Source organism: Rhineura floridana, chromosome 6 (genome assembly GCF_030035675.1).
Source record: "Rhineura floridana isolate rRhiFlo1 chromosome 6, rRhiFlo1.hap2, whole genome shotgun sequence".
NCBI lineage: Eukaryota > Metazoa > Chordata > Lepidosauria > Squamata > Rhineuridae > Rhineura > Rhineura floridana.
This window is the reverse complement of record NC_084485.1, coordinates 82,564,414-82,582,529: the sequence shown is the minus strand read 5'-3', so window position 1 is coordinate 82,582,529 and position 18,116 is coordinate 82,564,414. Positions and strand designations below refer to the sequence as shown.

General features: G+C 42.4%; 1 protein-coding gene across 3 annotated transcripts in view; it reads right to left on the bottom strand.

The window, feature by feature from the left end:
- RNF220 (ring finger protein 220) overlaps positions 1 to 18,116 on the bottom strand; it is a 486,818-nt gene that overhangs the window by 278,179 nt on the left and 190,523 nt on the right. The window contains exon 3 of one of the 3 annotated variants that reach the window (XM_061632741.1): positions 1,068 to 1,142. The exons of the other annotated variants lie outside the window; for them this stretch is intronic. Coding sequence (XP_061488725.1) covers positions 1,068 to 1,142 — 75 coding nt within the window. The remainder of the gene's footprint in view (positions 1 to 1,067; positions 1,143 to 18,116) is intronic. 3 annotated transcript variants of the gene reach the window in all.

Below are 18,116 nucleotides of genomic sequence, written 5' to 3'. Positions count from 1 at the left end.
CTGTTTCAAATAACCTCAGAATAGCATCATGGGCAAACCAGGAATCCTGATATAAAACAAACCATGATAAGTTGTTAAAAAGCCAACTTCAAACCGTGGGTTATGAAGCTGGCTTATATAACTAACCATCAGGGCCAGCCCTATCATTAGGCAAAAGTGAGGCAACACCTCAGGTGGCAGATGCAGGGGGTAGTGGCAGCAGCCCCATGGCTGTTCCTCCTAAGCCTCCCAGACATACCCCTCTGTTGGAAGAGAGAGAGCACACTGTATGCTACATGACCTGTCCTATCCCCTTCTAACTTGGCCTGCTGCCTCAGGCACAGTGGTGGACAATATACCATCACCAGTGTTGAAGTAAGATTCAACTGCCAGTCCAGCTGGCTTCTGTATGTGGAATGGGAGGAGGTACCATCTTGTCTTTCACCTCAGGAAGCAAAAAATCTTGGGCCACCCCTGATAACCAGGATTCCTGGTTCACACATTACACTAAGCTCTTGTTCTTTTAAATTGAATGTAATCTTGGCAGAAGTCTTCTTCCCAGCTGCATGGGGGGAGGAGATGACACTGGAGCTTTGATCAGGGTTGCTAAGGCTTGTCGACATGGCACTGAACCTCCCTTACCAGTTATATATGCAACCTATTACACTGAACAGTGTGTAGACAGCTTCCACCTGTAACTTAACTTCCAGCCCTACCCGCAGTTATACTAATATATCTGCTATATAAGTAACAGTTTTCTTGAAACATACATACAGAAATTACAAATAACTGTCCCAGATAAGACAATGCTCAGTTTATCCCCAGCTCTGATTAGAACCTAAATTCTGATTAGAGCCTAAATTGGTCCAAGAGCCAAGACTCCTAGGTGCAATTCCCAGCCACACACCAGAATACACCTCAGAGATTTTTTTAAAATAAATGTTTTCTTTTCTTGCCTGCAAAATGTGACATGTTTGGTAATATTAACAACACAGTTATCCCAGACTGTTATTATGAACCCAAACTGGTGTTTCTTGTATTATTTTTCTGACCCATCCCACAACAGTAATAAAAGAATGGACACTTACAGAGGGGGAAAGTTAACGCCATGCGCTGGCTGGCCCCCACAGATGCCGGCGGCCCTCCTTGGCTGTCGCTTCTATCTGGCAATCAATTGACAAGAAATTAAGATTATGAAATATAACAATGAGCATCACAAATGATGGTGATCAAACAATTGACTCCTTCAACTGAACAAGTGACATTTAACAGCACAGGTTTTCCAAACTCAGCACTGCCATGGGATTAGTATCTGAAGCTTCTGTGCAAGTGTTGGGATCTTATAAACAAAGCACAAAAGGAATGTTTGTGAATAGACCATCTCTCAAAAGCCCCCCAAACTCACACTTCCCCACAAGGTATCATCCATCACAATATTTGCCTTGAAGATTAAACAAGCTGTATAAAGAATATTCCGCTCATATGCACATTGTGTTGTATGCTCTTTGAATGGGCAACACATTTTCATGTGCAGACAGCATGAGGCAGAAAATCCACCCTTACCCAGGAAAAGCAGCCTGTCCTAGTGATCAGCTACCCTATCTCTTCAAATATTCTTTTACAATTTAGACACAATCAACTTTAACTCCAGAACCCTACTTTGTGTCTTATTTCTCCCTGCCCTTTACTGACTTAACTATCTCCATGCAAAGAGCCTTAATAATAATAATAATAATAATAATAATAATAATAATCTTTATTTTTACCCCACCCTTTTTCCAAAACTGGAACTCAGGGCGGCTTACAAATAAAATTATGACTGTACATACTGTGCAGTTGCATCACACATGTATGCAATCCTGTGTAGAAACAGGCATACTAAGAATCTTAACTTTCACCATTGCAGAGAGAAGCCTGAGCAGGGCTAACATCTGAAGGTTCTGAATTCAATGGGATCCACTACCATGCACAGTTCTTTATCTCATGGTTTGTTTTCCTGTAAGGGCAGCCCTATATGAGCTGCCGGCAATTGGTGCCTTAGGCAAACCGTGCAGTCAGTGCCCCCAGCCCCAAACCTGAAAGACAGAGCTAGGCTTTTTGTAAACTGGGAAACATTTTGCCCCTATATTCCATTTAATGTTCTTTAAGTGTATTTATTTTAAAAAGGCATTCAGTTTGTCCATCCATGTGTCTGTCCAACAAATGTTTCTGAGATCAGATAAGACAGACACGAAATTTTCCTGTTTGGTTGTTGGATTTGTACACAACTAGATGATATTTCAGTCTGATTTCAAACAAAAATGCATTAAAAATGTTAATTATAATTTATATTATTACAAATCCAAAATCATCCATTACACTATCCTGCTGTAACTGCTGTTACCACCACATCCAATATAGAAAGAGCTAAGAAAACTCTTCAGTGAACTTTAACCTACAATTCTTAAATACAGTAGGGCCCCACTTTTTGGCATTCTGCTAATACAGTGGCGCCAGCAGGGCAATCAGCTGGAGTGCGTGAGCTCCCCACACTCCAGCTGATCGCATGCACAATCAGTTGCAGTGTTGGGAGCTCATGCGCTCCAGCTCATTACTGTCAGCTGGAGTGCGGCAGCTGGAGCGCAGGGAGTTCGCGTGCTACAGCTAATCGCTGTCAGCTGGAGCCCAGCGGCTGGAATACAGTAAGGGCCCACTTTCCAGCAGTTTTCGCTTTTCGGTGGGGGCCTGGAATGTAACCTGACGTATGAGTGGGGCCCTACTGTACTCCAAATCAAAAACACTCTGTGTTCTTAAAACATGACTTTTCTTGCTTTAAGTTTTAAAACTTCAGTTACTTGTTCTTTTAGATCCAGTTTCCCAGCTATTTCATGTTCTATTGACATTGTGGCAAGTCCAACAAGTCTCTTGCACCATTGTTAAATGCAGATAGGTTTTTATCAATTTTAACTTTGAGAAGCTAAGTTCCCCACTAGCAGTGGAAACTGCCAAAGTTAAAGAAATGCATAGAGCTATACAAATGTTTGGAAAACTGTCTGAGTTTATTTTCACAAACAAACTTCATTGCTTCAGTATAAATCAATCATCTCTTTTCAAGGCACAGATTTACAGAGGGAGAGACTTGCTCACCAGATGGGTGGGTAGTTGAATTCTGTATATGCCTTTAAAACAGTAAAAACAATAATTAAGTCAATAACTATGTATGGGGTCTCCAACTTTTTGGGCCCATAGGCACATTTGGAATTTGAGAAAGTGTCATGGACCCTGCCACAAAAGGGCTGTCGAGGGCAGGGCAGGGCCAGTCACACAAATGGCTGCCATGTGGGTGTGAAAAATCCCAATATTTACTACTCCAAACAAAACATTTACTTCACAGAAGGCCCAAAGACAAGTAACTTGCCCAAGAACCATAATAAAAGGCTGAGGTGGGGCATGTGAGCCCCAAAACATAAAGCTACTCCTTTGAACCCACCACAGTCTTCTACTCCAACATCATTACATCAATTTCACAGAAGGCAAGTCCCAAATCCACTCTGAATAATACACACCACCACCCATACGCCCACATGTACACACCCTCCCTCCCACACCGGCTCTGGGCTTTCCATTTTTTCTTCCCCCACAATAACTACCTTTCCTTCTTCTACTGAGGCACAGGTACATGGGCTCTCTGGCTATCTCCACTCCTCTCCTCAGAATCCATACGGTCTCCTGCTGCTGGAGTGTTCAGTTAGAACTATTCTCTCTCTTCTCTCTGCTGGTCCTGTCCAATTAGAACTGTTCTCTCAGTTCCAATAGTGATTAGCATAGTGATTAGTTTTTGTGATTTTATTGTTTATAATTTTATTACGTACGTGCGTGATTTTATTTTTGTAAGCCGCCCTGAGTGCCCTATTATAGGGTAGAAGGGCGGGGTAGAAATATTTTAAATAAATAAATAAATAAAACGGAGAGGAGGATCATATAAGCTGCCTTGGGTTGCTTGAAGAAAAGAGGTGAGATATAAATATAATAATTTCTAAAAATGCCTGACTGTAGTTGCGCTGGGTTGCTACTATTAGCCCTGGATGTGGCTGTAACCATCTTGCTCAAGCTAACATGACAAAAGGACACGACCACAAGTAGAGTTTGTTGTTTGTTTGTTCTCCTTGAGGTTTATGGTGCTCAAGTGAGTGGGATTCTGAAAGAAAAGAGTTGGCAACAATGCAGCAGTGCCGAAGTTCATGTGGCCCCCTCCATGTATGAGACTCCCCTAATATGTAAGGCGCAGGGCAATTGCCCTCAGTGCCTGCCCCCAAAGACCCTGGTTAACACTTCTTTTATGGACCACCTTATTTATTATAATTATAATTCATATTCCCTCTGTACACGCATGGGAATTCAAATAATGACAAATTCAACTAACCATCCTGCTAGCAGGAGCCATTGCAAGGATTCCCGCTAATGGAACATGGCTTCCCCCCTCCTCCCCTTGCGCCTCCCTCCAATCAGCCTCATAGTGCACAAGGGGAGGAGAGCAGAGATTGCTCTGTTAGGCAAGCAGAAATGTTTGCGCTGACAGAGCGATCTCATTAGTGCCACACAGAATTGAAATAATGACATCTTCGTCATTTCATCTGTATTTTTTAATTTGCATTTTTCCTCAAATTTGGCACCCCCCCTTAACTTGGCACCTAGGCAACCGCCTATTCACCTATGTGGACGGGCTGCCCGAGATAGATGCTTTACTAAGCAAACTGAGTAACATGAAATATAAATATAAGCAGGCAAAAATGTTGGGATTTATTTTAATGGTAAAATAAATATACATATATATACACTATATATATACAAATATTCCTTTCATCATCCAGTAAAACTCTTGATCAAGGAAATGCATCAAGATTATAACTGAGACCTTTACTGATGTATTTGCATCCTTTCACTGTTACTTTTGGTTACAAAATCTTGTGTCATTTCCTAGTCCTTCCCATTCTCAGCTTCTGTCCCAATATGGCGCTGTTTCCCTTGGCAACATAATCAGACGGAAGAAAAAGGTGAGAAGGACCTATTGTGTACCAAATGCTAGCCTCTTGCTTTTAAACACTAATGTAAGTCTTAAGAGTCTAATTTACATAGTTCTTTGTTCCAAGTGTTATCCTGTGTAATTAACATGCAGAAGAGTCGAGGTCTTGCAACTTGATCTACCAACTGAGCTCTTGCAAAGGTCACATTAGTTGTCAATAGTTTTAAGAAAATTCAGTGATGAAATCAATGCCTTGTGTTGCTTCAGATAAAGCCAAGAAAAAGGAAAAACAAACCTGGAGGAGATAATGTTCAAAAGTGGAAGGGAGGGAGTAGCCACAACAGTCTACTGCCCCAGAAGAGCAGGTGTGCGTGATTGACCAGAAAAGGGCAAGTTAGATAACCAGGCCTTTATGTTCTCTTTCCATGGGTGAAGCAAAGGACACATGCATGGGCACATGGATAAAGCAAAACATGCCAGATATTGTGTGGGGCTCACATCTCAGGCTGCTATCCTTGCTGGGTCACAGAACTGCAATCCATCCAGACCCTCTGTTCCTAAGGACAACTAAGGGATCCATTACCAGGAGACATAGTCTGTGCCTGCAGAGCCTGTTGCATAACAAACCAGGGTCCCATTTCCTGTCTTCTGGAACCGTTAAAACCTCATAAACCACCAGGTCCCCGTTTCCTGCAGGTGTCCAGGGACCATGAATCACACCTTGTCAGACAGCTGGGCATGAACAGATGGAACAGACCCTGATGAAGGCAGGCATCTCTAACAGCTTTGCCCATCTGTACCTCCCCTACTATTGAGGTCTACAATCTGACCAGTGAGGGGTTAAATGGATGTTCATCAGACACTTTGCAAGAAGCTTTGAAAATGCATCCAAATATTATAAAAAATGCCTTTAATCATCTAATAGCCCATACGGGATAGGTGATGGATAGGCTGATCTCCTCTGCTTTAACAGATGAGCCTGGGGATGTGGGCTTATATTGGGAGGAAGGGAGCAGACAACACTTTTTCCTCCTCCCTCCCGCACTTGGAGCAGTTAGAAATATGAGGTCACCCAGTGAGAGATGATAACACATTAAGGGCTCTTGAGAGATTAGCCTGTCAGCCTCGTTAGGAACAGCCGATTGGGGGCTGACTGCATAATTAGAGGCTAGAGAAGCCATAACTCACAGTATTTTAAGACAGTATGAAGGGGCCACATCCACAGTAGTCCTCTCTGCTTTGAAAAGTCACCTCAATAGGAGTACGGAATACTCTGCCACACGGTGGCCGAGAAGTCAGTGAGATCTAGCTAAAAAATGTGTACTCCAGTAGCAACCTTTACATTCTAGAAGTGTGACATCTGCATCTAGATGTGCAAATATGGATCACTACACACAGCCGTTCCATTACTGCCAAGAGGAAAATAAGGCATGGAACAAGACATACAAAAACTGTCAAAATAATGTGGCTTCTAATTAGAGGTGGGCAGCTCCCCCATTCCTAATCTAGAAATAATCCAGATTCATAATTAGGATTGTTTTGGTGGATGCCCACCGGGTATCTAGAAATAACCCAGTAGGCATAGATTATTTCTGGACCAGGGGACCCTTTATTAGGTCCAATGAACATGTTGTGGTAAGGGGTGTTCTGAAAACTGTTAATCAAATCATCATCCAATTTAAATGAAAAACCAGTTTTAGCACAAAGATGGTCTTCCAACAGTAGGCAAATTTGCTGCAAAACTGGTATCCTCAGAACTGTAATTGCTAGACCTCATTTTGATTATAAAGACGGGCACAGGATTAGCAATCATATCACACTGTTGCTGCACTCCTATAAGATGAGTCTCCTATAGGTTGAGCAATCACTAAAGACACTGCACTTATTTAAGAAGCAGGGCTCTATGAGGCTGAATGATGCATCTGCAAGCATGGGAGTTTCCTGGCACACTTCAGTTTAACACTCGAATGTATAGGAAGCATTTTTCATAAAAAGGAGCCCAGCATGCCATTGCATAACCTTCCAATATTACAGTTGGTTATTTTTCCTCATTCCTGCAAATGTGCAGTGGATAACAAACAAAATGCCAGCATGGTTTGCAGGAATCAAATGCACAGGAAGAGTGAATCTATTTGCCCTAAGTGTGTTATACAGATTTGTACCATGGTACAAGACAGTCCAGTCAAATTTTGAAGGGGTACTGACCATGCTCCCCTCCCCTGAAGTCATGTATACCAAGGTAGCTATGTGATTATGAAGGCTGACTGAGAACAGCCGGTAAACAGGAGATGAGCACTTAACCCAGTTCACATACTGATCTCACTCACAACTACACACCAGAAATATGACATCAGTTCACATAAACCTCTCTCTTCAGCCACAGTCTGCTATGTGCAGCTTAAAGCACATCTACAGGGTTACTGTGAGGATAAGATTACCTTGAGCTTCTTGGAGGAAGGACGGATCAAAATACTCTGATTCTATAGCAATAAAGCCACAGTTGCCAGGTTTATGCAACCACTGTATGTGGAGAAACCCAGGACTATACACATTTATTGATTAATTAATTTGCATAATTTTTATACTACCCAATTAACAATGACATCTGGGGAGTGGATAAAAAATAAAAATAATTAAAAAATAAGAATTCCTAAAAATCAAACAGAATAAAACAAAAACAGTATAATAAATAAATACAGCAACAATAAAACATACATTCACATAGCACACATAAACTCACTGAAGATCTTAAAAACATCTTTTAAAAGTCTGGAAAAATTAAAAAAGGTCTATATCTGGTGCTGATGACAGAGACGCTAGGCGAGCCTCCAGGGAGGGATTCCAAAATTGGGGTACCTTTCTCTGGCAGCCAGCTACCACAGCTCATTTGGCAGATGCACCCTGAGAAGAACCTCTGAAGATGACCTTTGGGTCAGCACTGGCAAGTGTGGGAAGAGGTGATCCTTAGGTAACCTGGTCTCAAGCTCCTTAGAGTGTTAAAGCTTAAAACCAGTGCTTTGAATTGGGCCTGCTGCTCACATGATATGATCAGAACAGCTAGCCCCATTTTTGACTAGCTGAATATTCCAGATCATTTTCAAAGGCAGTGCCATATAAAAAACATTGCAATAATCCAATTAAGCATTGGAGGCTCAGGTATGAGGAACTTCCAGCTTGCAAGCCAAATTAAGCCTGCTGGAATCTTAATTTGGCCCAAAAGGACATCTTTTTTCAGCCACACCCAGCTGCCCCACACTGGACATCACACCTTACATCTGGTGTCTTTTAAATTGGTACCAAATGGATACCCTGCTGGGATTGGCTCCACTTGGGAGCTCATGACTGGAGCTTCAGCTCCACTCAGGAGCTCCTAATAGGACCTTCTATTTCAAGTGCAGCTGATGATGATCCTTCCCACAAAGAGGGCTTGAGGCAGGGATCTTCCTTTGTAGATATGACTTGGGTTTAAGACAAACCTGAAAAAGAAGAAATGAAAGAACGAGGTGTGCGCTCATGATTCTGTCCTTTGAAGTTAAGTCAACTGATGTCATTATAACATCAGTTTTTATAAGTGGGCACCCCCCACACTTGTCAAAATGGCCCATGGGTAATGGAGAAACTCAGGATGCAGCCTGTCAACTTGATCCTATTTTCACTCCTGCTGGAAGTTATAAAAACACAGATGACTGTGGCAACACTGCCTTTGTCCAGAGAGGATCACAGTTGTTTTATTTGCTTAAGCTGATAAAAACACCCTGCGCCATTTAGGCCACCTGTTCCTCCATAAGTCAGAATCGACTTGAGGGCAGTCTATTGCCATTGTCCTGTAGGGAAAATTATGGATCTACAAGCACCCCCAAAACTGCGAGCTCAATCCTTGAGGGAGACTGCAACCACTTCCAGAACAGGTTGAGGAACATCCACAAGGCAAATGAGCCACCAACTAACAGCACCTTTACTTTATATAGATTGAGTTTCAGTTTATTGGCTCTCATCTAGTCTATTACTGCTCTCAGACACTGAATGAGAACATACGGCACTTCCAGGATTATGGAAAATAGGAGAGGGAGAGCTGGGTGTCATCTGCATATTGAAGACACTTCAGTCCACTTCTCCAAATAGAGGTTTCATGCAACTATTAAACAGAATAGGGAACAAAATTCCTCAGGAACTCCATAGCATAGTTGCCAAGGGGCAAGGCAATAATTCCCCAGTATCACCATCTGGAATTGACCATCCAGATGGAGTGGAACCACTGCAATGGGATACCTCCATCATCAAACATACCATCTATCAAGGAGGATACCATGGTCAAAAGCCACAGAGAACTAATAGGGCTGCACTCATTTCTTGACATAGGTCAGTCCATTATCATTGGCTGGATTTATCTGATCATCTAGGTCAGGGTGGCAAACCTCAGGTCCAGGACTGAACACAGGCCTCCAGGCCTCTCTGTTTGGCCCTTAATTCTCCTGCGCCATGCTCCCTACCAAGGTCACACCCCTCATTGCCCACCTCGAGTGCTTTGCCTCAATGGAATCCACATTTCAACTGTGACAATGCCTCTTGCTTGCCTAGGTGGAGGACAGAGAGCTCTGTCTGTGTGTAAACTTCTGACTTCTGCATGGCTGGAATGTAGCCTACCTTGAATAGAAGAGAGTCACATCAGCCTACTTTTGCATCTGGCCCACTCACTGTTCGACTCTCGCCCTGCCCACTCCTGACATGGGGTTGTCCAGAAGGGAATGCAACCTTCAAGTAGAAAAGGGTTCCCCTATTACAATCCAGGCCAGTGTCTTGTTTCCAACTATGGTCTACACTCATGATCCTGATGTTTGATGTTTACCACACAAGAATGTAACTATGGAGTGATCTATTCTGTTATTCATATCCATATTTCAGAAGGGGCAACGTGAGCATGAAACTTTATTCACTATGGCTAACAGCCAATAGATGATCCATCTTTCACAAATTTGTCAGACACTTTTTAAACCTCATTGTCACGTTACACTAGACAACGGGGCAAAAACAAATTCTCACTATGGCCACATATCAAATGTCTAACCAGAGCTTATCAGTAAAGCCTCCGTCATCAACTAGTTGCATATTAATTTGATAATTAATTTAGGGGAGCAAATTAAGAGTCAAAGCCAAGAAATCTGCAATTATTATTATTTACTAAATTTATATTCCACCCTTCCTACCAGTAGGAGACCAGGGCGGCAAACAAAAACACTAAAAACACTATAAAATATCATAACAGACTTTAAAATATATTTTTAAAAAATCTTTAAAAACATCTTTTTTTAAAAAAGCTTTAAAAATATCTTTAAAATCAATTCCAACACAGACACAGACTGGGATAAAGTCTCTACTTAAAAGGCTTGTTGAAAGAGAAAGGTTTTCAGTAAGTGCCGAAAAGAAAACAAAGATGACACCTGTCCACTATTTAAGGGGAGGGAATTCCAAACGGTAGGTGTCACTGCACTAAAGGTTCGTTTTCTATGTTGTGCAGAATGGACCTCCTGATAAGATGGTATTAGTAGGAGGCTCCCACCTGCAGAGTGTAGTGATCGACTGGGTATGTAAGGTGTTAGATGATCTTTCGGGTATCCTGGTTCCAAGCTGTATAGGGCTTTGTACACCAAAACCAGAACCTTGAACTTAGCCTGGAAGCTAATGGGCAGCCATTGCAATTCTTTCAGCGAATGGCGATACCTTCATCCAGTGAGCAGTTGTGCTGCTGCATTTTGCACCAGCTGCAGCTTCCGGATCAACCTCGAGGGCAGCCCAACATAGAGCGCATTACAGTAATCCAACCTGGAGGTTACCAGTGCATGGACAACAGCGGTCAGGCTATCCCAGTCCAGAAATGGCCGCATCTGTCATACCAGCTAAAGCTGGTAAAAGGCACTCCTAGCCACTGAGGTCACCTAGGCCTCTAGTGACAAAGATGGATCCAGGAGCACCCCCAGACTACGAACCTGCTCTTTCAGAGGGAGTATGACCCCATCCAAAGCAGGCAACTGACCAATTATCCGAACTTGGGAAGCACCAACCCACAGCGCCTCCATCTTGCTAGGATTCAAACTCAGTTTATAGGCCCTCATCCAGCCCACCACCCAGTACAGGCAGCGGTCCAGGGCTTGCACGGCCTCTCCTGATCAGAAGTTATGGAGAAATAGAGCTGGGTATTGTCAGCATACACCTCACCCCAAATCTCCTGATGACTGCTCCCAAGGGCTTAATATAGAAGTTAAATAGCATCAGGGACAAGATGGTACCCTGGGGTACCCTCAGCACAGCTGCCAGGGGGCCGAAAGACAATCTCCCAATGCAGTTCTCTGAAAACGACCCTAGAGATAGGATCAGAACCACTGTAAAACAGTGCCTCCGATACCCTTCTCACCAAGTTGGTTCAGAATGACACCATGGCCAACAGTATCAAAAACCACTGAGAGATCAAGTAAGAGTAACAAGGCTGCATTCCCCTTGTCCTTCTCTTGATAAAGATCACCCATCAGGATGACCAAGACCGATTCAGTCCCATAAGCAGGTATGAACCCAAACTAGAATGGGTCAAGATAATCTTTTTCATCGACTTCCGGGAAGGATTGCTTAGCTTGTGCCTGCCTCTGAGGCGAGCTCTCGTCTCAAAGGAAGCTTCTTCAGTTTTAAAACCAGCCAAAAGGGTTTTTTTTGACTGGTAAAAACTTTCTCCCAGGCAAGGGAGAAATGAATAGATTATCCACAAGCTTCGTTGTGTTTGTTGGGGGACTTGAATTCATTAGGAACAAAGGACCTGCCAACAACGTCAGACGGAGCCAGGGAATTTCAAGCAAGCTCAAACTGATTAAGCAAGACTTTTTTTTTCTTTAAAGAAAAACGTATTCTAACAGGCAAGCATTCTTCTATCTACTCTTATCATTTTGTTATCGTTATAGTAAAAGAGATTTGTTAAAGGATCGGCAACAAAGAATCCCTGGGTGAGTTATAACTTTCTCTCATATACACGGAATTAAGGAGGAAGAAAAGCGAAATAGCCTATCTTTGTTTTTTATTGCAAAAAGCTGGCATGGAATTGAGCATTTTAAAGATATAAACAGATGAGGGGCAACTAATCTAAAGAGGAAATCTGATTTTATGACATTTGAGACTATTTTTTCTGGTCTACTTTTTTTTTTTTTGACGAATCTGCTTACTTTTTATGCCACTAATTTTTTGGATGCTGTGAACTAAATTTGTTTTGCACTTTTGGACACATAAGAGATAAGGCGGTTTGTGCTGTCTAGAGGGTGATGTCAGCAGGCTTGGAGGATTAACTCCTTTGTGACTGGAAAAAGAAATAAACTGTTCTTTGCTTGGGAATAGTTAAAAATGACAATCAAGAAGGTGGCTGAGACCCTGGATGTACAGGAAGGGGTTCTCTATCTAGATATGTTTCAGAAAATAATGAATGAGATTAAGCTGGTGAGACAGGAGCTGAGACAGAGCAGACAAGAGATGAAAAGTGAATTTGGCAAAATGAGACAGGAGCTGAAGGAAATTCAGGATTCTGTGAGAGGGGAGGTGGATGAGACCAAAGATATGGCTGGACAAATAAAAGAAGAAAAATAAAAGAAAGAAAAATTAAAGGAAAGGTTCAAGCCCTGGAGATTGGAATAGATATATCAAATATGGACTTGGAAAAAGATTTGGATTTTATGGCTGTGATGGATCCTGGAGACAAATATCACTGTTTGGAATTCAGCGCTGTCTTTGAAGGAATTGGAGAAGAGATTAGAGATAAAGATATCAACGGTTCAAAAAAATTCCTGGATTGGAAGGATTTGATGGAACTTGAAATGGAGAAAGTTTACAGAATTAATTCCAGATGTGTGACAATGGAAAAACTCTCGGGAGATGTGATGGTGCATTCTGTGGAAAGGAGGAGCAGAGATGCAGCTTTACAACAACATTTTAGTGGTACATTCGGAATTGATGGCAAGGAAATATTTGTGATGAAAGAAATTCCTATCAGACATTTATTATATGACTATGACAGCAAGATTATTATGGGTGCAAGGATGGAGATGGAAGATGGAATTAACACTGAGAATGGCTATTGAAACTACTGGACCTAGCAGACTTGATGAGATGGATTAATTGACATGTTTATTTGGAGAAAAATCGATGGATATATTTCTCAAGGAGTGGAAGCCTCTCTTTGACTTTTTGCGGAAAGAATAAAGTAATGTCAATGAGATTTGATGATTAATTAATTTGATGATTACTGGAGGAAAGTGATTTTGTAATATATTAAGAGACAGGTTTGTTATATATTATAGATCTATAACTGATCTGCGACAAATCGGAAGTCAATATTTTATTTTATTGTATTAGTTATTAATTTGTTTTGTTTTGTTGTGTTTTTTTTTGAAACTTTGAATAAAAATTAATGATAAAAAAAGATAATCTTTTTCATCCAAGACCACTTGCAATTGCTGTACCCCAACCCTCTTAATCACCTTCCCTAAAAAGGAGGTATTTGCAACCAGGCAATAGTTGTCATAAACCAATGGGTCCAGCGTGGGCTTTTTCAGGAGCGGTTGGATCACCGCCTCTTTCAGGGTGGCTGGAACCACTCCCTCCCACAAGACGCATTGACCTGGATCCACTTGGTCAAACCCCCTGAGCAAACTCTAATAAGCCAAGAAGGGCAAGGGTTGAGAAGAAACATTGCTGGCCACATCATTGCAAGCATCTTGTCAATTTCATCAGGCTGCATCAGCTGCAATCCCAAGAAGCTGCAGCAGACGTTGCACTGGAAACCTCATTGGGGACTACAGTAGATGTGGATGGGGCATCAAGACTGCTATGGAGGCAAGCAGCTTTACCCTCAAAGTCCCTTGCAAACAATTCACAGTGGGCCTCTGAAGAGTCTAAAACTCCATTTCCTGGAGTTGATGTCAACAGACCCATGACAATATGGAAAAACTCCACTGAATGGCTACTTGAGGATACAATGGTGGCAGAAAAGTGGGCCTTCTTTGCCCTCTTCACCGCCGCACAATAGGCAAGGTTATGATGTTTACTCATGCCTGATCAGCCTCACAGCATGTCTTTCGCCACTTGTGCTCAAGCCATCATCCAGTCTGTTTCATTTCCCCTAGCTCACTGGTGTACCAAGGTACAAACCAGACTCCATGTCAAAAGCCCAATGTACCTTGTTATTCCACAGCATGACAAGGGCTTCAACAGGGTCACCTGCTCTATATACTGGGAACTCCCCCAGGGCATTCAGGAATCTAGTCTCCGGGGGCGGACTATCTTAATCTGTCCACTACCCCTGCAGGGAGGATCGGAGCTGTAAGTCTAAACTTCACCAGGAAGTGGACTGATCTTGACAATGTGTGACATTAACCCTCCCCCATTTCCAGACCACCCCTTCCTCCATCTGAAGCAAAAAACAAATAGAAGGTGTGCCCTGCCCTGTGCTTTGGGCAGGTGACAACTTGAGACAGCCCCATGATCGTCATGGAGGCTATGAAGTCCCGAGTCAGAACACGAGAGGCAGCCTCAGCATGGACATTGAAATCACCAAGGACTATTATTCTGGGCTCCTCCAATACCACAGCCGAGATGGCTTCTGCCAGCTTGGTCAGAGAAGCTGCGGGCAGCAGGGAGGACGGTACACCAGCAACAACCCTAGTTTACTGTCTCCTTGGCTTGACACCAGATGCAGCCCCTCCCAGCCAGCTTCAAGACAGAATGGTTCCCAGTGAAAGAGGTGGAAGTTCTGTAGACCACAGCAACTCCTCCCCCCCCCCTCCCATCTCTGCAGCCTGTGCTGGTGTTGCACCAAGTATCCAGATGGGAAAAGCTGGGTCAGATCAACTCCTCCCAGCTCACCCACCCAGGTCTCAGTAATGCACACCAAACTGGCATCTTCATCCATGATCAAATCATGGATGAGTGTGGTCTTATTGTGTACTGATCTGGTGCTAAACAGCAGCACCCACAGGCCAGTGGGCACCGCAGATGAGCAGTGAGGAACTTGTCCATGGGAGGAGAGGAAGCAAGGATAGCGTTGCCTTCGACTTTTATAGTAGCTCACCACCTTCCCATGGCTATACCTCCCTCTACCCAGGATCACTCAAATTGGGGTGGTAACACCCACGTCTCTCCTTATCAAGATTCCTCCTAAACACCTGATACGGACCTAACGAAAGTCCACCAACAAAATCTACCTGAACCAATTATCCAATTAGGCCTCTGAGAAAATTGGGAACAGTCAGACCCACTCAATATCTTTCACACAGAGCACTGAAGTTGCTGGTGATGCTTTGCCTTATCTCTAGATCCTCCAAGACCTCTGTTGCACTTGTTATTTCTATACTGTGCCTGACCTTTATTTCATAACTTGCATGATCACATAGTTGATACCTGCTCTATACAGACTCCTTGACTCTTGAATTGTTCTCAGCTAATGATCCCTTATGCAATTTCTGAAGCTGTCGTCAGACTTATGGGCAACTCTCCCCCAAACCAGTAATTATCCCATAAGCTTTTCATCCTCAGTCCCTTTTGCTGGATGGAAAGAAATCCCTATCCCACTTCTCACCCCCTCAGGAGGGATCAATAGCTCCACTGAAGAGAGGATGACCTTGTGGATCCTTTGGCTGGAGCAAGATTATGAATTCTGGAGGGAGAAGTGACCTTTTCCAAATGTCACATGTCATTGGATTTTATATCAAATGTGGATAGCATACTATGGGTATGCAATTTTTTCTGCCAATAGGTAGGTGTGTAAATGCATGTGCATGAAATGGTGAATGTGGGCATCCGAGGAATGAAAGTCAGATTGCCTTACAACGTATACCAGCACTACAGTGCTAAAGCAAGTTTATACAGTTTGCTTAAAAGTATATTGCTCATGGAGTAAACACTCATGAATTTATCTCTTGTTTGTTTGCTTTTGAGTGTCTGTGCAAGTTATCCACATATACATTCTAAAGATTTTCATCTCCAAAATGCCTTGTCATGAAGGTTTATGAATAAAAATCCTTTCTCTATAAGCCAACAATTATTCTTTAGCAGATGTATGATCATTTCTAGGTAAGAGACAGGTTCTCAGGTATCTTGAGATAGCATGCTAAAGGCCTTTGTAGCTCTTGCATCTAAACAGCTAAATGCATCTTGGGATATATTTCCCCATACAGTGTAGAAGAATGTTCAAAGGAATTGTCATACTTCTGAATGCTACCTCTGAATGTGTGTACATGTCAATGATTATCTTGATATTGAGTTTCTTCCTTTGAGGGTACATATTTATCAAACCATGTATAAAATTTGTGCAGACTGTACACATTCCTGAATATTCAAGAGCTTTTCTTTGATCTGGATAACATCTGGTTGGCACAGTATTTGGCTCAAAGGAGATTCAGAAAGGAATGTCAGAGAGAACCCATACTCACAAGCAAATACCCGTAAGAACAAGCAACATAAAAAGGGGAACAGCAAAATATCCCTGAATTTATGCCTAGTCTCTTCAGTGAGCAGCACCATTGTCCAACTGGAATAACAATGATGGGACACAATCAAAAGACAAAGCGAAGAAGTGACAAGCTGTGTTTGTTTATCCAGTTTCCCCTCCTAGCAAGAGCGGCCTGACACAGTGTCCTGCAGTGCTATGGCTGCAGCCCCAAGCAGTTAAATTTATCCCAGCTGCAACTGTGTTTACAAAGCTTGTCCTGTTTACATTGTTGCCCCATCCTGCTCCAATCTCATCCAATGGCATTTTGCAAGCTACGTACTGTGCTCCATTTCCTTGCCTACCCCGCCTGTGATGCGGCAAGGACAAAGGTGGTCACACAGAGGCATGATTAGGAAGTCTTCTTATCTAGGATGGAAGGAGTAAAGTGGTATTGTTATAATCTGTTCATATGTGTTCTTGTGAACTCCACATCCGCTATTTTCTGTTTATAGACTAGACACCTCCTGTAGTATTAACTGATCTCTCTGTTTATTCTAATTAATCTCTATTATTGCATTTGCCAAATTTGAAGTGCAAAATTCATTCAGTCATTCTTTATACCTAAATATGTATTTAAAAATATCCTATGAATATAGTCATTAAGTTTGGGGAAACCCTATTTTCTTTATAAAGGTTTTGTGAGCTTCATCTCAGTCCCAGGTGCTCCCATTTGGCCTTGGTCTCAAAAAGCTGGCTAGGCTAGCTGGGGTATCTGGAAGAGAAGAACTAGAAGGCAATTCTGGAAATGTAAATTTGGCCAAGGAAGAAAAGGATCCTGGAAGCAGAAAAAGAGCCAACAAGTTCTTTAACAGAGGAAGAGAAGAATAACATGGAGAAATTCTGTAACAGCTCCAATACAAGTCACCACTTGGATTGCTTTCAAGTTCAGACAATATTTCTACCATAAATCCACACCTTTCTGACCACCTTCGATGCCTCAGACACACAAGAAAAATGTAAGATACCTATAAGACTCTGACTGGGAAAATACAAAAGGGAACTTTTATTATCACTTGCCAAAGCACAAGAACTTAGAAAGGATCTGACAAATGTGAAGGGCACATGTTTAGAACAAAGAAGTTACATCTCTGTGTAGCATGTGATGGGCCTATAGAATCAGTAAGAAATAGAAAAAGCAGTGGTATAACTGAGCTAGCAACTGGAGCATAGCTATGGATTCCCATCTATGACAGTTATCAACCAAGACAGGTTTTCCCCATTTTTTCCTGAAAAAAAAACCCTGGAAATTTTTTTCTTGGGGGGTGGGGACCAGACAGAAAACCCATTCCTAGCCCTCCCCCCAATTTTTCTGATTTTTGTATTTCTGGGCCTTCACATTTCTAGTCAATCTTGGGTTCAGACAGCCCCCAAAAGCAGAGATTAGGAATATGTACCCTAAAGATGTTGTTGGAACTACAGCTTCCATCATCCCTGACCATTAGCCATTCTGGCTGGAATTGACAGGAGTTGGAGTCCAATACTTTGATGGTCATAGGCTCACCATCCCTGGTCTAAGCTTTTGTTCATAGAATCCTCTAAACAAATGATGCACAGTGGATGTCTAAACTCACAGTGGTAGCTCTTATGTTATCTCATCTTCTCCAACATGGCACCTGGTTC